Genomic DNA, 25840 nt, shown 5'->3' with positions numbered 1-25840 from the left:
GGGCTGTTACCGAGGGGCTGTTACCGAGGGTCTGTTACAGAGGGTCTGATACCAAGGTTGTTACTGCCAGGAGAGGTTGTTTTGTGGGGGTCATTGTGACTCAACTGTAGCTTGGTTTCTTCATGCAAGATAGAGGCAACACACACACACACAGAGTCGATTCAGTGTCTGGGCACAGCTGCTGCAGCTGCCGCTTATTGATCTCTGTGTGTGTGTGTGTTATAAAAGAGACTTTAGTGTGGACGACGATATGAAGGCCTGCCACCGTGCGGTGTGAACACAACCCAACCATCTCCCTGTCTGACTGTCCAGACTCTGGTGGACCATGTCTCCACCCTCACCAGACTGCTGACTGTCCAGACTCTGGACCATGTCTCCACCCTCACCAGTCTGCTGACTGTCCAGACTCTGGACCATGTGTTCACCCTCACCAGACTGCTGACTGTCCAGACTCTGGTGGACCATGTCTCCACCCTCACCAGACTGCTGACTGTCCAGACTCTGGTGGACCATGTCTCCATCCTCACCAGACTGCTGCCTGTCCAGACTCTGGTGGACCATGTCTCCATCCTCACCAGACTGCTGACTGTCCAGACTCTGGTGGACCATGTCTCCATCCTCACCAGACTGCTGACTGTCCAGACTCTGGTGGACCATGTCTCCATCCTCACCAGACTGCTGACTGTCCAGACTCTGGTGGACCATGTCTCCACCCTCACCAGACTGCTGACTGTCCAGACTCTGGTTGACCATGTCTCCACCCACACCAGTCTGCTGACTGTCCAGACTCTGGTGGCCATGTCTTCACCCTCACTAGACTGCTTTAGCAGTCATTCCTTTTACCGGCTCTGGAAAAACAAGCTGAACTTTGTGGCCTTTTTAGATAATCCCTTAACTTCTGAAGATTTCACTGTCACACTGGGCTGTGGGGCTGTGTTTAAAATTATTCGTTTTTCTCTGTCTGTCTCTCTTTCTGTCTTCTCTCCCTTCATAAAAACCCTTCCATCCCATAATGCTGTTAGTGGAGGGTGACTGTTGCGTAACAGAGTCAAGGAGCACTGCATGTGGAGCACTGCATGTGAAACACAGGTCAGCCCTGCCTGCTCTCTGGAGTGTGGAGCTTGTCACACACCAGACAGTATTTCTCAATTTTTCCTCCTTCCTGTGTGTGTGTGTGTCTCTGTGTGTGTGTGTCTCTGTGTGTGTGTGTGAGATAGCTATGAGGTCTGTGTTCTGGGTGTTGTGTTCTGTATTGAGTGTTCCATGTGTGGAGTGTTCTGTGGTATGTGGTAGAGCAGGTTGTAACAGGGGTATGTTTTTGTGACAGAAACTCTCTCTCTCTCTCTCTCTCTCTCTCTCTCTGTGTCTCTCTCTGTCTCTCTGTCTCTGTCTCTCTGTCTCTGTCTCTCTGTCTCTCTCTCTCTCTGTCTCTGTCTCTCTCTCTCGCTCTCTCTCTCTCTCCTCTCTGTCTCTCTCTCTCTCTCTCTCTCTGTCTCTGTCTCTGTCTCTCTGTCTTTCTCTCTCTCTCTCTCTCTCTCTCCTCTCTGTCTCTCCCCCCTCTCTGTTTCTGTCTCTCTCTCTCTCTGTCTCTGTCTCTCTCGCTCTCTCTCTCTCTCCTCTCTGTCTCTCCCCCCTCTCTTTCTCTTCCTCTGTTTCTCTCTCTCTTTCTCTCTCTCTCTCTCTACAGAATTCAAGAGACTGGTCACAGTAGATATGAACCCAGAAGTCACTTCCACTGTTCCCCCGCTGTCATTCAGACAGTTGGAGCGGAGGGTTTAGGATCAGGAGGTCCCTCGATATCTTACTGACTGTCTGGGGCCTGATGACTCCACCAGATTTTGTGACTCTACAAAGTGTACTTGGCAAACTGAGGTTTTTTCCATTGTAAGCCAAACCCCCAACTGTCACTTGTGAGGGGAATGATGAGTTGGTTAGTGTGGTTAGTGTGTCTGTCTGGGAGTCAGATGGCTGAGCGGTGAGGGGGTCGGGCTAGTAATCAGAAGGTTGCTGGATCGATTCCCCGCCGCGCCACATGATGTTGTGTCCTTGGGCAAGGCACTTCACCCTACTTGCCTCGGGGGGAATGTCCCTGTACTTACTGTAAGTCGCTCTGGATAAGAGCGTCTGCTAAATGACTAAATGTAATGTCATGTCATGTCATGTCTGTGGGGGGAGTCCTGTGACGCTGTTAGCAGGGAGAGGGAACAGCTCTTTTGATGGTGTCTGATTAGCGGGACTTCCAGAGCAGGCTAGTTGCTCTGTGCTCTGCTTGCTGCCCTGGGCTCAGCTAGTTACTCTGTGCTCGACTTGCTGACCTGGGCTCAGCTAGTTGCTCTGTGTTCAGCTAGCTGACCTGGGCTCAGCTAGCTTCTCTGGGCTCAGCTTATTGTTCTGTGCTCGGCTAGCTGCCCTGGGCTCAGCTAATTGTTCTGTGCTCGCCTAGCTGCCCTGGGGTCGGCTAATTGTTCTGTGCTCGGCTAGCTGCCCTGGGGTCGGCTGTTTCCTGTGATCCCGGCTGTCTCTGTGATGCCTCCATCAGCCAGACGGGAGGAACAGCCCCCTTGCACAGCCACACAGGAAGCGTGCAGTGGCCAGACGGGAGGAACAGCCCCCTTGCACAGCCACACAGGAAGCGTGCAGTGGCCAGACGGGAGGAACAGCCCCCTTGCACAGCCACACAGGAAGCGTGCAGTGGCCAGACGGGAGGAACAGCCCCCTTGCACAGCCACACAGGAAGCGTGCAGTGGCCAGACGGGAGAAACAGCCCCCTTGCACAGCCACACAGGAAGCGTGCAGTGGCCAGACGGGAGGAACAGCCCCCTTGCACAGCCACACAGGAAGCGTGCAGTGGCCAAACGGGAGGAACAGCCCCCTTGCACAGCCACACAGGAAGCGTGCAGTGGCCAGACGGGAGGAACAGCCCCCTTGCACAGCCACACAGGAAGCGTGCAGTGGCCAGACGGGAGGAACAGCCCCCTTGCACAGCCACACAGGAAGCGTGCAGTGGCCAGACGGGAGGAACAGCCCCCTTGCACAGCCACACAGGAAGCGTGCAGTGGCCAGACGGGAGGAACAGCCCCCTTGCACAGCCACACAGGAAGCGTGCAGTGGCCAGACGGGAGGAATAGCCCCCTTGCACAGCCACACAGGAAGCGTGCAGTGGCCAGACGGGAGGAACAGCCCCCTTGCACAGCCACACAGGAAGCGTGCAGTGGCCAGACGGGAGGAACAGCCCCCTTGCACAGCCACACAGGAAGCGTGTAGTGTTCGAAGCTGAAGGGCTCTTCAGTAGCTGGGGGGGTTTAGTGTTCAGCTGTCCTCCCTGCCTCTGTCCCCGAGGACAGGATGAGAGAAAAAGACTCAATCAGAATAATAAAGGCTGTGATGAATGATACATGTTTGTCGGTGCTAAAAGGATCATGTTTTGGCTAACGGTTCTGTTTTGAGGGTAGCTTTCCAGTGAAGGATGTTTGAGTGTAAACCTACTGCTGGGTAGCTCTCCATGACCAGGGGTGGGAATCCCTGTTCTAGATGTTTCCAGTGATCCACAGAGGAGCATGGTTCTTCCCTGTCCCACCCTGATCCTATCTGTGGGGTTTGGTCTCCAGCCCTGGTCCAGGACACGAGGTCCTGGGAATTAGCTGGTTGATCAACTCAATTAGGTTAGGCACAACCAGGGTTGGAGTTAAAACAACCTCCAGTTGTGTGTGTGTGTGTACATGTATGTGTGGTTTGTGCCTGCGTGTGTGTGGATTATGTCTCTCTGTGTGTTTGTGTATGTGTGCATGTGTGTATGTGTCTCTGTGTGGTTTGTGGTTTGTGAGTATGTGTGTGTGTGTTTGTTCTCCAGGCGTGTGTGTCCACAGTTCCTCTGCTGTCTTTACGATGGTCTCAGAACGTCATAAAGGCAGCCACTGGTCAAGGTACAAACCACATATCAGGGTGTCACTTCCTGTTTGGGCCCTGCTGACTATTTCCTCCCTTTCCCCCTCTCTTCTTCTGCTTTCCATACGTCATTTTTGAAGTCAATCTGGGAGGATGTGGCTTGAGTTACAAGGATGCCTGTCAGCGTGTCTACCATGTTGCTTCACACCAGTACTGTGGATGAGATGGTGGTTGTTGAATACTGGTACTGTAATGATGGTGCTGTTGATGTGTTTTGTACCAATAAACCTATTTTTCTCTTCCTCTCTCTCTGTTTCTTTCTCTCTCTCTCTCTCTCTCTCTCTCTCTCTCTCTCTCTCTCTCTCTCTCTCTCTCTCTCTCTCTGTCTCTCTCTCTGTGTTTCCCACTCTCTCTACCCATCCTTCCTTCTTTCTCTCCCTCTGTTCACCCACTCCTCTTTCTCTCTTTCTCTCTTTCTCTCTTTCTCTCTTTCCCTCCCTCCCTCCCTCCCTCCCTCCCTCCCTCCCTCCCTCCCTCCCTCCTCTCCCAGACGGTGTCTCTGTCAGGTCAGGGCAGGCCGGACTCCCCGGTCTACACCAACCTGCAGGAGCTGAAGATCTCCCAGTCCAGCCATCCCCCTGCTCCCTCCAGCTCCCCGCTCCACGTGCTGGGGGACTGGGAGACGCACAAGGATGTGTCCGGGCGCCACTTCTACTACAACCGCAGCTCCCAGGAGCGCACCTGGAAGCCTCCCAGGGCCAAGGAGGCAGGCACGGGGAGCAGCCTAAGGGCCACCCGCCACAGCTCTGGAGACGCCGAGGTACGCAGCACACACACACACATGCACACACACACACGCATGCACACGCAACACGCACGCAGCACGAACAGGCACGCAGCACACAGTCATACCGAAATACTGCATTCATTTTGAAACTGGTAACCACGTGCACATTAGGGCATACATTTTCACACTTGAGTGCATACCTACACACACACAAACAGTTACTAACGCACACAGTTATTTCCACACTCACTAACACAGTAGAAGTAAGCATGTACTACCTTAGTCTGCTGACAGGGAGAATCAGTGCAGCTCACTGTTCAGTCTGCTGCCCCACACTGCCCCCTGCTGCCCTCTGCTGCCCTGACACCCGCACCTCAGTCTGTCGCTGCCTCCTGTAGGATTCAGTCCAATCAACCGCTTGTTACTCATATGGCTCTCTGTCCCCTTATTGGCTGTTGGTTGACTGTAGTGGGCGGGGTTATAGATGTGGCATTCTAAGCTTTTTGGTGGTTGGTTTCTTCTGATCTTCTGGAGCCTGTTTTGATTGGTCCTTTCTATCTCTCTATCTCCCTTCTCTCTTTGTCCCTCTCTCTCCCATCTCTCTCTGTCCCTCTCTCTCCCCCCCTCTCTTTCTCTCTCTATCTCTCTCTTTCTCTCTCCTCGTTTCAAATCTCAGAACACGTCGCCTCTATCTCTCTCCCCCTCCTTCCTGCCCCTCCTCTCGCTCACCATTGGTCGCTTCCAGCCTCTGTCGTTGGAGGACACGTGCCCCAGCTTGTACTCTAGCCAATCAGACAGCCAGTATGGCTCCCTGCCCCGTGGTTGGTCAGAAGAGCTGGACAAGTACGGGCACACGCTGTATGTCAGCGACTATACTAATGAGAAGGTACCAGGGCTCTCTCTGACTTCCTGTCTGTCTGACTACCTGTCTGTCCTCCTGTCTGTTGATCTGTCTGTATGTCTGTCTGTCTGTCTGTCTGGTTCTCCTGGGTTTGAGTGTCCTGGGGGGTCCTGGTTTGCAGACAGTGATATCCTCCCCTCACCTTTGATGCTTGATGGGCTGTCAGCACACTGCTGTAGCTGTTTAAAACACACCTTGACTGGGTTCAGGGAGGTTTTCACTCACAGTGAAGCAGATGATTGTGTCTAATTTGTGTTTCTGTGTGCGTGTGCACTTGCGTGTGTGTGTGTGTCTCCAGTGGATAAAGCACGTGGATGAGCAGGGTCGTCCCTACTACTACAGTGCAGATGGATCCAGGTCTGAGTGGGAGCTACCTAAGGTGAGACGCAGAAACACCCCTGCAGAAACACCCCTGCAGAAACGCCCCTGCAGAAACACCCCTGCAGTAACGCCCCTGCAGTAACACCCCTGCAGAAACACCCCTGCAGAAACACCCCTGCAGTAACGCCCCTGCAGAAACACCCCTGCAGTAACGCCCCTGCAGTAACGCCCCTGCAGTAACACCCCTGCAGTAACACCCCTGCAGAAACGACCCTGCAGTAACACCCCTGCAGTAACACCCCTGCAGAAACACCCCTGCAGAAACACCCCTGCAGTAACACCCCTACAGAAACACCCTTGCAGAAATCTCTTAACCTCATCCTCTTCACCTTCCCTCCTGCAGTATAAGCACTCCCCCCCCCAGCCAGGGGGTGAGGGTCCGAAGAGTCGCAGTCTGGACAGGAAGCAGGGGGATCCCATCGTGCTGACCAAGTGGAGACACAGCACGCACAACCTGGACAACAGCGACAAGGTGGAGACACACACACACACCACCCTCACACACACACACACACATCACCCTCCCTCACACACAGCACCTATAACCTAAACAACAACGCCAAGGTGAGGACACACCAATTGAAACAGGTGATGCCCAGCAGCACTGTGATGTGATGGACGGTGTGTGAAGGAGAGGGCTCATTAGAGACACGTTCTGTTCCAGCGACACATCAAAAGCAGGCGTGTGCGTGCTGGCTCCGCCCGCCCCCACCCCTACAAGCATCAAGTCAGTGCCCCCCCCCACCCTCCTCCTCCTCCTCCTGCCAATCAACTTGCATGGTAACAAATTGTCACAGGGAGGCAGAATCCCCTCCCTCAGATCAGACCCCTGGCCCCCGCCCCCCCCCCCTCTGACCCCCCCCCCCCCTCTGACCCCCCCCTCCTCCACTGACCCCCCCCCTCTGACCCCCCCCTCCTCCACTGACCCCCCTCCTCTGACCCCCCCCCCCTCCACTGACCCCCCTCCTCTGACCCCCCCTCCTCTGACCCCCCCCTTCTCTGACCCCCCCCTTCTCTGACCCCCCCTCCTCTGACCCCCCCTCCTCTGAGCCCCCCTTCTCTGACCCCCCCTCAGGGAACTCCCCTCAGCTTAGAGGGTCTTGGCAGACAGTGCTGTACATGCCACAACATAATCAATAATCAATAATCACCTTGGGCTTGGTCATGATCATACTGGGCCCTGTACTGACAAGATGCTGTGACATGCGCGTCATGACACGCTGATGTCATCACTAATCGCCCGAGCTTGATCATGATGTCCAATCACACGGGGGGGAAGCTGCAGCCTGGTTCTTGTCTAATGAATCACACAGGATCATCTGATGAGATCCAGAGAAATCGGCTTGTTTCTTCTTGTGCCTTTTGTGTATCAGTTGTGTATAAACTGTAACGTTATCATCATGATCCCTCTGTGTGTGTGTGTGCCTGTGTATGTACGTGCATGTGTGTGTGTGCCTGTGTATGTACGTGCATGTGTGTGGGTGTGCCTGTGTGCGTGTGTGTGTGTGTGTGTGTTTCCTCACCAGGACGCTCCTCTGGGCCCGAAGCCTGGCTCTCCTGACTCTGACTCCTCCTGTCCCTCGTCCCCCAAGCCCCCGGGCTCCGTTAGTACCCCCCTCTTCCTCTCCTCCTCCTCCTCCCTCTCTCCTGCTGCTAGCCTCATGCGGGACATCCTTCTGCTATCTCTCTCTTTCTGATCTCTCTTTCTCTAAATCCCTTCCTCCATTTCCCTCCCCTTTCTCTTTCTACCACTTTCACTCCTTCTCACTCTCTCTCTCCTTCCCTCTCCCCCCCATCTCCCTCTCCCCCCATCTCCCTCTCCCCCCATCTCCCTCTCCCCCCATCTCCCCCATCTCCCTCTCCCCCCATCTCCCCCATCTCCCTCTCCCCCCATCTCCCCCATCTCCCTCTCCCCCCATCTCCCCCATCTCCCTCTCCCCCCATCTCCCCCATCTCCCTCTCCCCCCATCTCCCCCATCTCCCTCTCCCTTCCATCTCTCCTCCCCTTCATGATGACCTATGACATCATGTGGGCCTAGCTCTTTCCCAGTGAGCAGGAGAGACGACCCCCATTTCACCCCCAGTCTGAACCCCCATCTCTCCTCCCAGTCTGAACCCCCATCTCTCCTCCCAGTCTGAACCCCCATCTTTCCTCCCAGTCTGAACCCCCATCTCTCCTCCCAGTCTGAACCCCCATCTGTCCTCCCAGTCTGAACCCCCATCTCTCCTCCCAGTCTGAACCCCCATCTCTCCTCCCAGTCTGAACCCCCATCTCTCCTCCCAGTCTGAACCCCCATCTCTCCTCCCAGTCTGAACCCCCATCTCTCCTCCCAGTCTGAACCCCCATCTCTCCTCCCAGTCTGAACCCCCATCTCTCCTCCCAGTCTGACTGCCAGGCAGTGGCCTCTCCTCTGTCCTGCTCTCTGGGAATCTCTCTCTCCTGTCTGCCTGCCTTCACCAGCATACCCCAGTAGGGGGCACCAGTGCTGCAGCTCCGCTGGTGAAGCTGCAGACGCTGGTTGTGGGTGTAGGTGCTGCTTACGGACCTTCTGACGCAACACGTTGTGTCTGGTGCCCGTGGGTCTTCTTGTTTCAGCTAATCAATGCTGAAGCGTTCTGTCTGCTGTGTGGGCTAATCGGTTCTTCTCCTCCCCTGCTCACTCTGGTTGGGACCAGTCTGGGTTATACTGTGTTCCTGTTGTGCTTGTGTCACTGTGGTGAGGTCCTCTGCACAGTGCTGACGTGTGTGTGTGCGTGTGTGTGTGCAGCCATCAGAGAAGTGTGGGGTTCTGAACGTCACCAAGATCACAGAGCACGGCAAGAAAGTCCGGTGAGTTCCTCTAGAACCAGAACCAGTTGAACCCAGCCTGTAACCACACGGTGCAGTGGACCTGACATGTGTCTCTGTGTCTGTGTGTGTGTGTTCACAGTAAGAACTGGACATCTTCCTGGACTGTTCTACAAGGATCCACGCTGCTATTCACCAAAAACCAGGGAGGAGGGACCAGCTGGGTGAGTGACATCACTTTGACATGTTGTTAAGGGCCAACCAGTGGATATGTGTGGTTTCACTCACTGCTATCCTGTTGTGCAGATATGTTGTGCAACATTATATTCACCAGTCTCCCCTCCCCTCCCCTCCTCTCCTCCAGTTCGGGGGTGGTCAGTCCAAGCCAGAGTTTACAGTGGAGCTGAGGGGAGGGGTGGTGGAGTGGGCCTCTAAGGACAAGTCCAGCAAGAAGCACGTTCTGGAGGTGAGCGCACAGCCTTCACGCCCAGGAGACTCCTGCTCCTCCATCTGGGGGAACGTGTGTGTGTGTGTGGTGTGATGTGGTGTGGTGTGATGTGTGTGTGTGTGTGTGTGGTGTGTGTGTGGTGTGATGTGTGTGTGGTGTGATGTGTGGTGTGTGGTGTGATGTGTGTGTGGTGTGATGTGTGGTGTGATGTGTGTGTGGTGTGATGTGTGGTGTGATGTGTGTGTGGTGTGATGTGTGGTGTGTGGTGTGATGTGTGTGTGTGTGGTGTGATGTGTGGTGTGATGTGTGTGTGTGTGTGTGGTGTGATGTGTGTGTGTGTGGTGTGATGTGTGTGTGTGTGTGTGGTGTGATGTGTGTGTGGTGTGATGTGTGTGTGGTGTGTGTGGTGTGTGTGGTGTGATGTGTGTGTGGTGTGATGTGTGTGTGTGTGGTTTTCCTCACGGCTCTTGTTTTTCAGACAAACGTTATTTTCAACTGAGTCACCTCTCCTCGTGTGTGTGTTTGTGTGTGTTTGTGTGTGTTTGTGTGTGTGTTTGTGTGTGTGTGTGTGTGTGTTTGTGTGGCCGTCTGCAGGTGAAGACCCGTCAGGGCACAGAGCTGCTGCTCCAGTCTGAGAACGACATCATCGTCAGTGACTGGTACCGAGCCCTGCTGGACACCATCAGCACCCATGTAGGTTCACACACTCACACACACAGGTCCAAAAGTTCCCATCTCACCATTATAACTTGCCATTATTCTCCTTCCTATTTCATTATGACTGATATTGTGCTACCTGCTTCCGTGTGTGTGTGTGTGTGTGTGTGTGTGTGTGTGTGCGTGAGCGTGTGTGTGTGTGTGTGTGTATGTGCAGGCCTGGGAGTCAGACGAGGCCATAGATGAGGACATGCCCGAGTCTCCCGGCTCTGAGAAACAGGATCGAGAGAAGGACCACCGGGACTCCAAAAAGAACCGAGGTTAGAGAACCACCTGGTTCCTGACAGGGTTAGAGAACCACCTGGTTCTTGACAGGGTTAGAGAACCACCTGGTTCCTGACAGGGTTAGAGAACCACCTGGTTCCCTGACAGGGTTAGAGAACCACCTCGTTCCTGACAGGGTTAGAGAACCACCTGGTTCCTGACAGGGTTAGAGAACCACCTGGTTCCCTGACAGGGTTAGAGAACCACCTGGTTCCCTGACAGGGTTAGAGAACCACCTGGTTCCTGACAGGGTTAGAGAACCACCTGGTTCCCTGACAGGGTTAGAGAACCACCTGGTTCCTGACAGGGTTAGAGAACCACCTGGTTCCTGACAGGGTTAGAGAACCACCTGGTTCCTGACAGGGTTAGAGAACCACCTGGTTCCCTGACAGGGTTAGAGAACCACCTGGTTCCTGACAGGGTTAGAGAACCACCTGGTTCCTGACAGGGTTAGAGAACCACCTGGTTCCCTGACAGGGTTAGAGAACCACCTGGTTCCCTGACAGGGTTAGAGAACCACCTGGTTCCTGACAGGGTTAGAGAACCACCTGGTTCCTGACAGGGTTAGAGAACCACCTGGTTCCCTGACAGGGTTAGAGAACCACCTGGTTCCTGACAGGGTTAGAGAACCACCTGGTTCCTGACAGGGTTAGAGAACCACCTGGTTCCCTGACAGGGTTAGAGAACCACCTGGTTCCTGACAGGGTTAGAGAACCACCTGGTTCCTGACAGGGTTAGAGAACCACCTGGTTCCCTGACAGGGTTAGAGAACCACCTGGTTCCTGACAGGGTTAGAGAACCACCTGGTTCCCTGACAGGGTTAGAGAACCACCTGGTTCCTGACAGGGTTAGAGAACCACCTGGTTCCCTGACAGGGTTAGAGAACCACCTGGTTCCTGACAGGGTTAGAGAACCACCTGGTTCCCTGACAGGGTTAGAGAACCACCTGGTTCCTGACAGGGTTAGAGAACCACCTGGTTCCTGACAGGGTTAGAGAACCACCTGGTTCCCTGACAGGGTTAGAGAACCACCTGGTTCCCTGACAGGGTTAGAAAACCACCTGGTTCCTGACAGGGTTAGAGAACCACCTGGTTCCTGACAGGGTTAGAGAACCACCTGGTTCCTGACAGGGTTAGAGAACCACCTGGTTCCCTGACAGGGTTAGAGAACCACCTGGTTCCTGACAGGGTTAGAGAACCACCTGGTTCCCTGACAGGGTTAGAGAACCACCTGGTTCCCTGACAGGGTTAGAGAACCACCTGGTTCCTGACAGGGTTAGAGAACCACCTGGTTCCTGACAGGGTTAGAGAACCACCTGGTTCCCTGACAGGGTTAGAGAACCACCTGGTTCCTGACAGGGTTAGAGAACCACCTGGTTCCCTGACAGGGTTAGAGAACCACCTGGTTCCTGACAGGGTTAGAGAACCACCTAGTTCCTGAAAGGGTTAGAGAACCACTTGGTTCCCTGACAGGGTTAGAGAACCACCTGGTTCCTGACAGGGTTAGAGAACCACCTAGTTCCTGACAGGGTTAGAGAACCACCTAGTTCCCTGACAGGGTTAGAGAACCACCTGGTTCCCTGACAGGGTTAGAGAACCACCTAGTTCCTGACAGGGTTAGAGAACCACCTGGTTCCATGACAGGGTTAGAGAACCACCTGGTTCCTGACAGGGTTAGAGACATGACGACTCTGCTGACCTTCCTCAGTACACCCAGACCTTTTCTCCAGCTCTAACCCTGTCCTCCCCTCTGCAGCCATGAAGACCTCCACCAGCTTGGACACCTCCGACAACAAGAAGACCAAACACAAGCTGAAGAAGTTCCTGACTCGTAGACCCACCCTGCAATCTGTCAGGGACAAGGGCTACATCAAAGGTAGGACACTGTCTGCTCTGCACCACCTCTGGACACATCTACACCACCTCTACACATCTACACCACCTCTACACATCTACACCACCTCTACACATCTACATCACATCTACACCACCTCTGGCCACGTGTTCTAAATGGACGTTATCAGATCTGTTCATCAGATCTGTTTTGTGCTTGTATAGTATTTGAGTCTGTGCCTATTTGGTAAATGTTGCTCTTGCAAATAGAGGTGTAGAGTACCTTGGACTGCAGTATAACGACTGTGTGTGTGTGTGTCTCAGACCAGGTGTTTGGATGCAGCCTAAGCTGTCTGTGCCAGAGGGAGAATGCTTCTGTGCCCGGTTTCGTCAAGATGTGTATCGACCACGTGGAGAATAGCAGTAAGCAGGCCAACGCTGACAACTGAACATTCAGGAACATGAATGTGACTCTGGCTGTGTGTGTGTATGTGTGTGTGTGTGTGTGTGTGCTGATGCTGTGCTTGTCCTGTGCTCAGGTCTGAGTGTGGACGGTCTGTACAGGGTCAGTGGGAACCTGGCGGTCATACAGAAACTCCGCTTCGCTGTCAACCACGGTCTGTCAACCACTCTCTGTTTGAGCTCTGACATATTTAGCTGTTCAAAGTATTGAAAGTAACTAACAGCTCTTCTGTGTGTGTGTGTGCTCAGATGAGAAGGTGACGCTGGAGGACAGTAAGTGGGAGGACATCCACGTGATCACAGGAGCTTTGAAGATGTTCTTCAGAGAGCTGCCTGAACCCCTCTTCAGCTACGGCCTCTTCCACGACTTTGTCAACGCCATCAGTACGTCTCTCCTCCTCCTCTTATCCTCCTCTCTCCTCCTCTTCTCCTCCTCTTCTCCTCCTCTTTTCCTCCTCTTTTCCTCCTCTCTTCTCCTCCTCCTCTTCCTCTTCTCCTCCTCCTCTTCTCCTCTCCTCCTCTTCTCCTCCTCTTCTCCTCCTCTTCTCCAGACCTCCTCGTTTCTCACCCTAGCTTTCACTGTCAGCATGGAGGCACAAGGACATCCTGTGTGCAGTGTGTGCCATGTGATAAATGGAACTCGTGCTAATTGAGTTGTGCAGTGTGTACCTTGGACTGCAGTGTCATGTGTGTGTGTGTGTGTGTCTGTGTGTGTATTTGAGTGCCAAAACAAGCACCGGTTAGTTATTCATGAAAGTATTCCAATATCGTATTCCAATATGGCAGCCATGTGATTGACACCACTTAACTCTGTGGGTCTCCAGTGTGTGTGTGTGTGTGTGTGTGTGTGTGTGTGTGTGTGTGTGTGTGTGTGTGTGCGTGTGTGCTGGGAGCCTGTGTTGTGTTGGCTGTAACCACAGCTCGTCGTCCTGCTGTTACAGAGATGTTTGACTACAAGCAGCGCGTCCAGACCATCAAGGATCTGGTCAGGCAGCTGCCCAGGCCCAACCAGGACACCATGCAGGTCCTCTTCAAACACCTCCGCAAGTACGTCTGAGCCGACACTTCAGCAGGGCTGTGTGTGTGTGTGTGTTCCATACAGCAGTTTGTAGTTCCTAGCATCAGCAAGGATGAGTCTGTAGTTCTTTGTCAGTCTGGGGTCAGATGGCTGAGCGGTTAGGGAATCGGGCTATTAATCAGAAGGTTGCTGGTTCGATTACTGGCCGTACCAAATGACAATGTGTTCTTGGGCAAGGCACTTCACCCTACTTACCTCGGGGGAATGTCCCTGACTTACTGTAAGTCGCTCTGGATAAGAGCGTCTGCTAAATGACTAAATGTAAAAGTAGTTCATAGATCATTCTAGACTCTTTAAAAAGACGTGTTCTACCTAGATCCTTCTGTAACAACAGAAGTTCAGAGTGACCCCTTCCATTTCCTGTCTGACCCGCCCCCTTAAACCCCGCCCCTTCCTGCGTGTCTCCAGGGTGGTCGACCACGGTGAGGTGAACCGCATGACCACCCAGAGCGTGGCCATCGTGTTCGGGCCCACACTCCTGCGGCCCGAGATCGAGACCTGGAACATGGCGGTCCACATGGTGTACCAGAACCAGATCGTGGAGCTCATTCTGCTGGAGTACGAGGGCATCTTCGGCAGGTAGAGAGCCCCAGGCGGAGCCCTCGACCTGGGGTTGAAGACTGGACCTCGGGCCCTCCTCTCAGAACCTTAGCCAGCACCAAGGATAGGTGCTCCAGGACCAGAACCAGGACCGCTCCTCTCAAGGCCCAGGATGACCTGCTCCACACCTGCCCTGCAGCCAGCCCCTCCTGCTGCCTCCCCTCTGGACCAGACCTGGCGTTTTGTGATCGGTATAGACAGACCTGTCCTCACCGAGCAGGTCTGGAGACGCCTGGCTCTTCACATCACACTGGTGACCCTCCCTCCTTCCATCCTTCCCTCCCTCCTTTCCTCCTTCCCTCCCTCACCCCCCCCCCCTCCCCTGCATCCTCACCTGGCTCTCTCAAACCTGGCTACTCTCCTGTCTCTCTACACTGGATGTCCAAGGCAGGTCCCTTGGGCGGGCCTCTTCAGGCTGCTCCCTCTGGCCTGGCCAAGCGAGGGAGGGAGGCTAATGCTAACAAGCTGGAGGCCTGGCCTGGCCAAGCGAGGGAGGGAGGCTAATGCTAACAAGCTGGAGGCCTGGCCTGGCCAAGCGAGGGAGGGAGGCTAATGCTAACAAGCTGGAGGCCTGGCCTGGCTCTTAGAACTGGGGTTGTGACAGTGCAAACAGGCCTGGCTGGCTCTTCTTAAAGGGGCGTCAGCGATGGGGGCAGAAGTCTATGCTGGCTGTATCAAGTCCTCTATTCTGTATATTTGCTTGTATTTAAGGACGGCTTCTGCTTGTTCTGTCTGTCTCTGTCTGCTGGAAAGAAGCTGTGTTTTCCATGGGTGACCAACCTGATGACCTTCTGTGCTTTGTTTCCTCAGAGCAACTTTCATTCATCCTTCTCTCACTCTTAAACTCTCTGCTTTCTCTCTCTTTAACTCTTTAACTAACTCTTAATCTCTTACTCTCTATAAACTCAATCTCTCTGTCTCTCTCTCTCTCTCTGTTCCTCTCTCTCTCTAACACTCCCCCTTCCTCTCCAATTCAGATTCCAGCTTGACACCTTTTTAGAGGCAGTAAATCATCTCTCGATTTCAGTCGAATATCAACTTGAGAAACTGGCTGTGTACTGTATATCCTTGGCTGTGTGGGGGAATTGTAAATATTAAAATGTGTCAATATAAGCAAGTTTTTGTGAGAGAAAGAAAAAAAACTAAAACCCTTTTTATGGATAAATATGGAGTTTATGCCTGGGCTTGTCAGACTGGAGGTGAGTCATGTGGTTGTCTGAGGGTTTGTGTTTGGTCCTGTCTGCCTTCATGAGTGTTCGAAACATGGGAACAATCACTAATGTATTAAGAATCTATATAACATATACAATGATTGTGTATGAGAAGTATGGAATGTGTCGTTTGGGTGGGTCTACCTGTACAGGGGTAAGTTTCACATTTCAAATGTTTTGAATCCAAACTAACTGCTGTTCGTCATGACTTTGTCTGATGGAAATAAAGGCTCTATGTTGAGAACCTGTCAGATCTGTGGGCCGTCCATCTGTCTCTCTCTCTCTCTCTCTCTCTCTCTGCAGACACACACACACACACACACTCTCTCTGAAGTTAGCTTCTCTGCCCAACTGTTGCTAATATATTCAAAGACATTTGATATGATGTGCAATATGGGTGGGAATCTTTTGGTACCTTTTGAATCGATTCTTGGGGTCACGATTCGATTAAAATAACACATATTACTTAACATCAGTTAAATGAATTATCAAGTGGTTTGAGTGAGATTTGAGCCAGGGGTACTGTGTTTGGCAGTAGACTCGATGGTACACATGCTTACACACTGAGCCACATAGGGTCACTGCGAAGTTACTTTCTACAAGACAGTGTAATTGCCCTAATGACATTGTTAATGTATAGACTGCAGTGTATTTATTCTAACAGCAGGGGGCAGAAGTGACCCTCAGATGACTAGAACGAGTCTTGTAAAGAATGTGCTTTCATGTAAGTAACACCAAAGAAGAAGAGCAAAAACGAGTTTCCAATTACAACCGCTATTTTCACACCTTCAAGACCATTTTTATCTCATGAATCAAGGCCTGTTGATGTTGTGTTACTATGTCCGATGTTAAACAGAAAACTATACACCATCTCTCTCTTTTCATGTACTTTATTATGGTGGGGAGTCATAAAAAATGGAGCAAAACAGAAATAAAAATAGTACAAAAAAACAACAGTGGGGCTAACAGGGATGTAAAAAATTTAACATTTGACATAACAGTACAATATAACAAGTTGGCACATAACAGAAAAAGGGCATGACGATCTAAATTTGCTTTGAAATGGGTGAGGGGGGGGGGGGGGGGTCGAGGTCGCATCTTTATAACAAGGTCGATCCTTCATCACAACAGCAAGGATTCATGCTTTTAAATCACATTTTCAGTAGCTTCATAACTATGTGAGGACAGGCCTGACAAACCTTATGAGGGATGCAACACGAGCACTTTCGGGTTCTTTTCGGTTGTCTTTTTTTTCTTTTCTTTGCTTCAACAGAACTTATGCTTTACATAATACTTTTATGTTTAAAAAAACAAAACAAAAACATGTCCCAGAGCTTCACGATCTTGTTCTGGATTAGTTTTCTTCAAATCAGTTTTCATACTAAAATATATTATTGTATCAATTCAAACTACAGTATTGTACACTACAATGTGTAATAAATAACCATAAAGAAAAATATAAAAATAAGACACATAAATATAAAAAAGTCCTCTAAAAACTAAACAGATACGCTTTATCAATGAAAAGGAATTCTAATACTGCCATTGCTGAAAACATACACAGGACACACATAAAAAAACAACTTACCAAACTGATAAAACTATCCTGTAACACTGTTAGGTAAAATCAACTGAAATACTTCATAAAATTGCCACCAAATTCACAAACGTTTGTTTCCTGAAGTGCGGGTTAGCTTGTCACCTTTATCATCACCACAAGTGCACTCAAACAACCAACTGCTGACTATTCCAACGCAGGAAAAGCAACTCTTCAATCCAAGTTTGTCTTAGAACCACCACACACTGAACGCATCTGACACTTTGTTCCCCGTTTGCCTGTTCTCAGGGTGGAGAGGAACGGGGCAAGTAAACAAACATCAGTCAATACGGGACCTTGCACAGAGGAAAGGACTGGCTACAACGGTGAATTGGAAAGAAAAACACGTCAATGGCACTTACAGCTCACAGGTCGTTGCATAAGGCTGGAGGCTTCGAGGTGGGGTGGGGAGGTAGGGGGGGCAGGAGGGGGCATGAGGTACTACCCCAAACACAGGGTTCTACACAGACCCAACAAAGGAAAACCTTAAGGAACCGTGCACGGGTCTGTAAGGCTCCGTAAGGATGTTTTTGTCAGAAGGACCCAATTAAACCTCTGAAAAGATCCTTAAAGAGCTAAAAAGGGGTAACAATTTTTTCGAACAAGGTTCTTCGATGGTTAAGAAGGGTTCTCTCAGTCCCATCCATTTCTCCTGCTATCGTTCCAAAACACTGATCCTTGATCAAGAACAAAGTTGATCAAATGAAAAAGCACGCTGTCCAATAAACACCAGGGATGAACACGACTCGATTCACTAGTCAAATTCAATACATCATCCATCCTACGCCAAAACATTTCTGTGGTTTTAAAAAAATTAAAAACGATCACATTTCTGTAATGGATTTACAACTGAAGTGGATTCGGAACATTCCCTGCCATAGACTTCATGTGTACGGTACGCTAATGATTAAAACTCTTTCTTTTCTACAGCCATCCTATCGAATCTTCTCCTATCTACACTAAGGAGTGTCTATGGTAACAGTGGCTACGGGGACTCGAGGAGAAAGCGTCGGTTAGAATGCTGGCTGGCTTAAGAGGTTGTGTCCCCAACATCTTTTTACCTGAAAGGACAAGTTTGGTTATGGCATCTGAAGCCACACACCCCCTGCCCTCCTCCGTCCCCACGAAAATACTTAATTTGTCTTCTTTAAGGCTGACAAAGAAAACCGACAGGATAAGAAAACAAATGCTAGGCTAGCACATGCTAACATAAGATAACGTAGCTAAGGTGAACACCATAATACTGAAAGGGCAGGTGACACAGAGGGCTTGTTGTATCCGTAGGTAAACCAGGAATACTGTAGTGCAGAGGGTGGTTTTGTTCGTAAAACTCAATAAAATACTGATTTAGCAAACTTCATTGGCAATAGAAAGGTATAGAAATCTCATCTGTACAGGTTAAACAGTTAAAACATGGAGCGACAAAATTAGTAACACTGACTGAAGAAAAGAAAAATGACCAGGGATTTCTCTTTTTAAAACGCATTGTTTTTTTCTTCATCTTCCTTTTGAAATCTTCGATATAAACAGTTTTCTAACACTGATATTCTTTACACAAGAAAAAAAAAAACATGTATTTTTTTCTAGTTCAGGCACACCTGGGTTGTACACAGTAGTGGACCGACACTCAGCGAGCAAGGCTGCTATTTTTCTTTTTGACACGAGGTGTATGTCTTGTCTTATTTCGACACTACGGACTTCCGTTTTGTAACAATACTTCAAACTGTACTTCATGTACTTCAAACGAACTGTCCTCTTCCTTCATTCAGAGCTCATTTTGACTTTCTCTGAGGTCATGGGAGGGATCTCCAATCCCTCCTTCGCGCTGTCGTCCACGCGGTCTTCTTTGTCGTCGGTTTCCATAGCATCCTCGGTTGTTACAGTTTCCTTCTCTTCCCCCTCCTCTTCTTCTTTCCTCTCAGACTCTTGACCTAATGGTGCACCCTCATCTGTTGCCATAGCGTCCTCAAATGCTATGGTTTCCTTCTCTTCCGTGACCCCCTCGTCTGTTGCCATAGCGTCCTCTGTTGCTATGGTTTCCTTCTCTTCTGTGAGCTCCTCCTCTGTAGCCATAGCGTCCTTGGTTGCTATGGTTTCCTTCTCTTCCGTGACCCCCTCATCTGTTGCCACAGCGTCGTCTGTTGCTATGGTTTCCTTCTCTTCCGTGACCCCCTCATCTGTTGCCACAGCGTCCTCGGTTGCTATGGTTTCCTTCTCTTCCGTGACCCCCTCATCTGTTGCCACAGCGTCGTCTGTTGCTATGGTTTCCTTCTCTCCCGTGACCCCCTCATCTGTTGCCACAGCGTCCTCTGTTGCTATGGTTTCCTTCTCTTCCGTGACCCCCTCATCTGTTGCCACAGCGTCCTCTGTTGCTATGGTTTCCTTCTCTTCCGTGACCCCCTCATCTGTTGCCACAGCGTCCTCTGTTGCTATGGTATCCTTCTCTTCCGTGACCCCTTCATCTGTTGCCACAGCGTCTTCGGTTTCCATGGCTTCCTCCTCGTCGTCCTCCTCGTCACCCAGCTGGACCTCCACCACCTCGTCTTCAAACACCACATCATCTCTCCCCTCCTCCTCCGCTTCTCCCTCCTCATCATCCTCACCTGTCCTCTCACCCCCCTCCTCCTCTTCATCTCTCCTCTCCTCCTCTTCTTCTCCCCCCTCACCTTCCTCTCCCTCCACCCTCTCCTCTCCCTCCACCCTCTCCTCTCCCTCCACCTCTCTCCCGACTGCCTCGTCCTCAAACTCCCCCTCGTAGATCTCACACTCCCCGTCGTCCCCCACCTGCACCACCCTGACGTCATCCACACTCACGGCCTCCATCCCCTCATCCTCTTCTTCCTCCTCCTCCTCCTCCTCCTCCTCCTCGCTCTCCCTCTCGTCAGAGTCCAGCTGGGAGGGTGGGGAGGTGGCCCTGCTGTCTGACTGCTCCCCCGGGGGGAGGGGACTTTCAGCGCCCCCCTGCCCCCCGGCCTGGAGGTCGTCCCGGCCCCCTGGTCCCCCGGTTCGGCCCCCGGGCCCGTCCTTCTTGCAGTAGGAGTAGCGGTGGTTCATGTGTTGGGAATACGAGCCAGAGTGGGAGAAGCGTTTGCCACACTTGTCGCACTGGTAGGGTTTCTCCCCAGAGTGGAGACGGGTGTGTTCTATCAGGTGGTGCTTGTGTTTGAAGGCCTTCCTGCAGATGCCACACTCATGAGGACGCATTCCTGCAATGAGAGAGGGGGGGAGGGGAGAGTGGGAGGGTCAGTATTTGGCTTCAAGTGAGATTCATATTTTAGTTGAAAACGTTGGTGTTGTATAGCCGTTTTTTTGTATTAACTTCTACAAAGTCCTCATGTGTCATGAATGCATTTAGGACCCTACCAAACCTAACCTAAACAAAAACAACCCAACAATGCTCGACACGTCGGCCATCTTCTAAGTGGGCCCTTCTCCTGGTCGGCCTGCAGTACCTGTGTGCTCGTATTTGTGCCTCAGCAGCGAGCTGCTCTTCTGGAAGATCTTGTCACACAGGTCACAGAAGTACATGCCGCTCTCCAGACGCCTGAGCTTCCTCTGGGGGGGGGGAGAGTCGGAGTCTGTCTGCTCCTCCTGCGTCACCGCCGCCGCCCCGCCCTCTGAGCCGCTGTCCTGCTTCTTCTCTGTCTGCACACACACACACACACATGCACGCACACACACACATGCACACACACACGCACACACACACACGCACCAGAGATTAATTTCATGTTTATTAATGTATTTTTCTTGATCTTTTATTTAGATATATATATTTTATTAAAGGGGCAATTGACTGCAAAACCGATTTTACCTTGTCATAGTTGAATAACGACAGTTCGATGGGTAAACTGAACATACCGTGAATATCAAAGTCCATTGACACCTCTTTCCTATTCAAATCTCAAAAAGAAAAAATGTGGCTGTAAAACTCTAGCTTTTCAACAAAGCTACCGGTCCTACGTAGGACCGGTGATCGCCCTCTTATTGGCTCTGGTCCGTATCTTTGTCACGCCCAAGAATTTACATCCAGACCAGCCCGAGATAGCGTCTATCTCTGATACTAGTTTGGCTGCGCGCTGCTCTGTGTAGGCTACTTATAAGGAATTACAAAGAAGAACGTTTTGAATTATAATAAGGATATTGAAAATGGACCACGGTCGTAAATGCTGTGTTCCAGGCTGTACAGGGAAGGCTAACACTCATAGTCTTCCCAAGGAGCCAAACATTCAACAGGCATGGCTGCTGTTGTCTATGAGAAGATCCCGGCGAAGTTCGACACTCAATCATTCATTTGCTCTGAACATTTCACCCAAGACAGTTTTGACAACCTTGGACAATTTCAAGCAGGATTTGCTAGGAAGCTAAACCTGGAAAGAGGTGCTGTTCCGACCGTATGCTCATTGCAACCGCAAGCTATAAGGACAGTATGATGTTGTGCTAACAGTTATTAGCAATGCTAACGTTTCCTGTATATAGCATACCAGGTAGAATGCTAAATACATTTCTACACACATCAAATGACTCTAGCTAGACTAGCTGTAGTCGGCATTAGAAGGGAAGCTTCCGAAAAATAGCCAGAAAACGAACAGCAGTCTGGCTTATTGCTAACGCCTGTCTAGATAATCTATTTAAAAGAACTGGAGAAAGGCAGGTTCTAGATACAGGATACGTTAGCATTGCTAGTAACTGTTACTAGTAACACCTAGACTGTAGGCATGTAAACAAGTTAAGCTTGCTAACGCTAGAGCATAGGTAGAATGTGTGATAATTTAGCCTAGTTTATTCGCAATGGGGCTAACGTTGATTCATGTTCCTGACTGTGTTTCATTCAAATAAATAACCTGTGTAATGAAAATCTACAATTCACCATGCATGTTTGTCCAGATCTTTGTCATGTTATTTTACAGCAAGATATCTACAGCTAGCCTAGCTAGCTAACTGAAGCCGAGTAGAATCACGATATGGTTTGGTTGCTAAACTGTAGCCTAACGTTCTACCCACCTAAGTCAATCCAGTTTGCTTCAACAACAGTGGAAACAAGTAATGTTATCATTTCAAATGATATATAGTCAATCTGTTGAAAACAGTGTTGTGTAGACACAATAGATTTATTTGCGCGTTTTTATTTCAAGTCTCCAACTTCGGTGTTTCAGCGAGTGCTGCTGTTGGCCGTGTTGCGTTTTTGCTCCCAGCTTCACTCGTTGATAACCAACCAATCAGCGCGCAGCTTATCTAAATATTAATGAGCATACCATAAAAGGAGAAAAGCTAGTGTTTTTTCCCGGGAACATTTCAGAGGATCTGTCAGAGGGCATAGAACAGCACCCGGGCCATTTTCAACCCAACCAATGTTACATACCCTATTCGGAGACCTTAAGGAACAGTGTGAAATACCCCAAAAACCCAGTCAATTGCCCCTTTAAAATAGTCAGACTGCATCACGTTGAAACTAAACATATAGAATTGAACTGGCAGCTTGCTGTTTGGTATAAGCACTGCCTTACAGTGAAAATGAAATGAAAGTTCACTTATGGGCCATAGGCTGTAAATACCTCATAAATATTAATAAGTAGTGATCCCATTCACTTTAATTATGGCCAGTGTACATACGGTCACAACGACACAACGTCATTTGGCACGGCCGGGAATCGAACTGGCGACCTTCAGATTACTAAACCGATTCCCTACCGCTCAACCACCTGACTCCCTAACTTTTAGTCTGTCACAGTAGCTGTCCCCTGGGAGGGTAAGAGAATACAACTCTAGACTGTAGTCATGCACATATACACACACATGCTCACACTAACACACACATTCATACACACACACACTCACACTTACACACACATTCATACACACGTTAACACTCACATTCACAGACTCACACAACCCTGACCCACGCAGCGTGAGGTAACTTCACCAGGTCTATATAGTATTCTGACCCAGAGGGAGATATGTCAGAGCAAACCAAGTGTCAAAAAGGATTCCTGGCGAATGCGCTGTCTATATAAAGTGTCTTTTTGTGTTAACGTATTAATATGATGTGAGATATTACACTGTTGTTATACTGTTATGACACTGTTATTATGTTGTAATTACACGGTTATGTTGTTATTATACTGTTATTACGCTGTCATTATGTTGTTATTACACTTTTATTATGATATTACACTGTTTACACTGTTTACACTGTTGCAGAGATGGGAGTACTACTTTTTACTTAAGTATATATATAGGGGAGCCAGGCAAATCCGTCAGCCCAGGACCAGAGCCCCCCCTTTCCCCTCTCCCCCTCTCTCCCCTCCCACCTCTCTCCCCTCCCCTCTCCCCCCTCCCCTCACCCCCCTCACCTCTCCTCTCCCCCCTCCCCCTCTCTCCCCTCACCTCTCCCCACTCCCCCTCTCCTCCTCTCTCCCCCCTCCCCCTCTCTCCCCTCACCTATCCCCACTCCCCCCTCTCCCCCCTCCCCCTCTCTCCCCCCTCTCTCCCCTCACCTCTCCCCACTCCCCCTCTCCTCCTCTCTCCCCCCTCCCCCTTTCTCCCCTCACCTCTCCCCCCTCCTCCTCTCTACCCCCCTCCCCCTCTCTCCCCTCACCTCTCCCCCTCTCCTCCTCTCTCCCCCCTCCCCCTTTCTCCCCTCACCTCTCCCCCCTCCTCCTCTCTCCCCACTCCCCCTCTCTCCCCCCTCCCTCTCCTCCTGCCTGGCCTCCCTGCAGGAGGCTAGCCACTCTGCATTCCTCAGTGCTCTCACAGAATGTATGGCAGATACAGTAACCGAGCGTGTGTGTGTATATGAGGGAGTGTGTGTCAGTGTGGAAAAGAGAACGTGGGAATGTTGGACATTCTATGACCCATGAAGACCCCCCTCCCCCTCCCCAGAGAGCTGTGTCTGACGGTGCCCTGTGTCTGCTGTGTAGGAACACTGAGCACTTACAAAGTTCCTTTCAAAATGCTGTTTTAACTTCAACACGCTGGTTTATTTATGTACCCCAATGGGAATAAAATATGAACTTGCAGTCGCATTAATAAATCCGCTTTTACAGGTATATGAAACCTGCAACTTCTCGAACTGCTCTACCACTGAACTGTATCCAGTGACAAGCGATATATCTGTACCTCCTTCCACAACTTCGTCACAAATCGTCCAACTTTACTTTACCCAAAGGTACAGTATGTCATTTAGAAACAACCCAATAAAAGACCCCAAAAAACTGAAAAGTCACAAACCTGGCAACCGTTGAGGATAACAGTCTTGGCCCCGGCGTTGCCGCCGGCAGCAGTGGTGTAGGTGTAGGTGAGCTGGGGGATGAGGATGGCACGCTTGGTGGTGGTGGTGATGGCGCGCAGGCATGGCACAGTGCCTCCCTGGCTGGTGATGGCAACCAAGGTGGGGAGCTGGGTGGCCACCAGGTTGACTGGGCTGGCGGTGGCGGCGGAGGACTGTGACGTGACATAGATGGTGCCTCCGCCCCCTCCCTGCTCCTTCCTCAGGCAGGTGAGGTTGAGGGGCTGCTCCTGGGGCTTAGGGGGGGTTTTCCGAGGATCTGGCGCCCCCCCGCCCATGCTCTTGGGGAGGGAGAGGTCCAGAGGCTCGGCTTGGGCCTCGTCGCCCTCCGAGTCGTCCTCCGTCTTCACGATGACTAGCCCGCCGGAGGACAGGTTTAGTGGTGAGGGGGCGGGATCGGAGGCGGAGCCTGAGGGGGAGGCGGGGCCGCGATCGGAGGGCGAGTCCTGGGCGGGCGTCTCGGAGCCGTCTCCGCCGGGTTCGGCGGCGGCGACGCCGAGGTCGGCGGCTCGGGAACCGTCGGAGGTCGGGGCGGCGGGCGTTCCCATGGTGATGGCCCCGCTCTTCATCTTCTGGAACCACTTCCTCACCACGTCCACCGGGAGGTTGACCGAGGCGGCGATCTTGGCGAGCTCTTCCTCCGAGGGGTCGGCGTTGGAGGCGAAGTATGCTTTGAGGAGCGACAGGAGGTCCTTCAGGGGGGGTTTCCCTGGGGCCAGGCCCCCCTCCTCCAGGAGAGAGGCGATGGAAGGGTCCGGAAGGACGTCTGAACTCCCATTGGCCGGCTTGGAGTGGAGTGCTTGCAGCGAGTCCAGACCGGTAGGGCAGTCGTCACATAGTAAACAGGAAGTGGCGGTCTTCTTCTTCTCTTCGGAAGTCTTGGCCGCTGCCTCCTTCTCTTCCGCTTTCGTTCCGGCCTCCTTATCTGACTCAGAGTCGGGCTCGGTCTTGACGATTCTGAAGTCGTGAGGCAGTTTCTCCACCTTGGAGGCCGGGGCCTCCGGAGGCGGGGGTTGCGCCTCCTTCTTCTTCAGAGGCTGGGGCAGCGTTGGGGCTGGGCCGGGGTTGAGGCTGTAGTTGATGATGATCTTGGTGTTTCCGTCCTGGTCCACGAAGGCAGGCAGGCTGATGGTGGAGATGACCTGCTGCTGCTGGCTCTGCTGGACTACAACTCCCTGCTTCCCCTGCGCCACCACGCCGTTGGCAGTGCCCAGCACCTGCCGCAGCACGTTCCCATCCATGGCCACCTTCAGCACGTTCTGCAGGTCGCTCAGGTTGATGCTGATGGGCGACATCAGACCCATGGTGGGCACCACCACCGCCTGGACCACCCCTGGGGCCACGGCCGGCGCCACGCCCAGCCCCGCCCCTGCCGGCACCACCCCGTTAGCGCCCGCGGCGACGGCGTGAGGGGCCGCGGTGGGCTTCAGCTCGTAGTCGGCCGGTTCAGACTTGATCTGGTTGAGGGGCAGCTGCTCCTGGAGGGGTTTGCCCTCCGTCTTGTCCCTCAGGAGCCCACGGGCCGCGGGAGGGGCGGGGCCAGAGGACGGGGGCTGAGAGGGCGGCAGGGCCGGCTTGATGGCGGGCCGGCTCACGCCGTT

General features: G+C 51.7%; 2 protein-coding genes across 8 annotated transcripts in view; one reads left to right on the top strand and one right to left on the bottom strand.

Annotated features, from left to right (window-relative positions):
• LOC124472767 (rho GTPase-activating protein 12-like) overlaps nt 1-15405 on the top strand; it is a 37318-nt gene extending 21913 nt beyond the window's left edge. For 2 of the 7 annotated variants that reach the window (XM_047027789.1, XM_047027791.1), the window contains 17 exons: nt 4436-4705; nt 5349-5558; nt 5872-5952; nt 6298-6426; nt 6619-6681; nt 7481-7558; nt 8723-8784; nt 8885-8966; nt 9107-9208; nt 9785-9883; nt 10065-10167; nt 11927-12046; nt 12328-12426; nt 12543-12620; nt 12715-12849; nt 13407-13512; nt 13952-15405. In XM_047027789.1, coding sequence (XP_046883745.1) covers nt 4436-4705; nt 5349-5558; nt 5872-5952; nt 6298-6426; nt 6619-6681; nt 7481-7558; nt 8723-8784; nt 8885-8966; nt 9107-9208; nt 9785-9883; nt 10065-10167; nt 11927-12046; nt 12328-12426; nt 12543-12620; nt 12715-12849; nt 13407-13512; nt 13952-14126 — 1992 coding nt within the window. In that variant the 3' untranslated portion in view covers nt 14127-15405. The remainder of the gene's footprint in view (nt 1-4435; nt 4706-5348; nt 5559-5871; nt 5953-6297; nt 6427-6618; nt 6682-7480; nt 7559-8722; nt 8785-8884; nt 8967-9106; nt 9209-9784; nt 9884-10064; nt 10168-11926; nt 12047-12327; nt 12427-12542; nt 12621-12714; nt 12850-13406; nt 13513-13951) is intronic. The other 5 variants (XM_047027794.1, XM_047027792.1, XM_047027793.1 and 2 more) reach the window with 5 other exon arrangements.
• Nucleotides 15406-18712: 3307 nt separating this feature from the next.
• Nucleotides 18713-25840, bottom strand: LOC124472379 (zinc finger E-box-binding homeobox 1-like; the record flags this gene model as incomplete). Its single annotated transcript, XM_047027170.1, has 4 exons — nt 18713-19514; nt 19632-20157; nt 20404-20596; nt 24182-25840. Coding segments are annotated over 4 exons (3180 nt in total), but the record flags the coding sequence as incomplete, so codon positions are not given.

This window comes from Hypomesus transpacificus, chromosome 10, assembly GCF_021917145.1.
Source record: "Hypomesus transpacificus isolate Combined female chromosome 10, fHypTra1, whole genome shotgun sequence".
Taxonomy (NCBI): domain Eukaryota; kingdom Metazoa; phylum Chordata; class Actinopteri; order Osmeriformes; family Osmeridae; genus Hypomesus; species Hypomesus transpacificus.
Note: the sequence above shows the minus strand (reverse complement) of the source record. Positions and strands in the feature narration are given on the sequence as shown.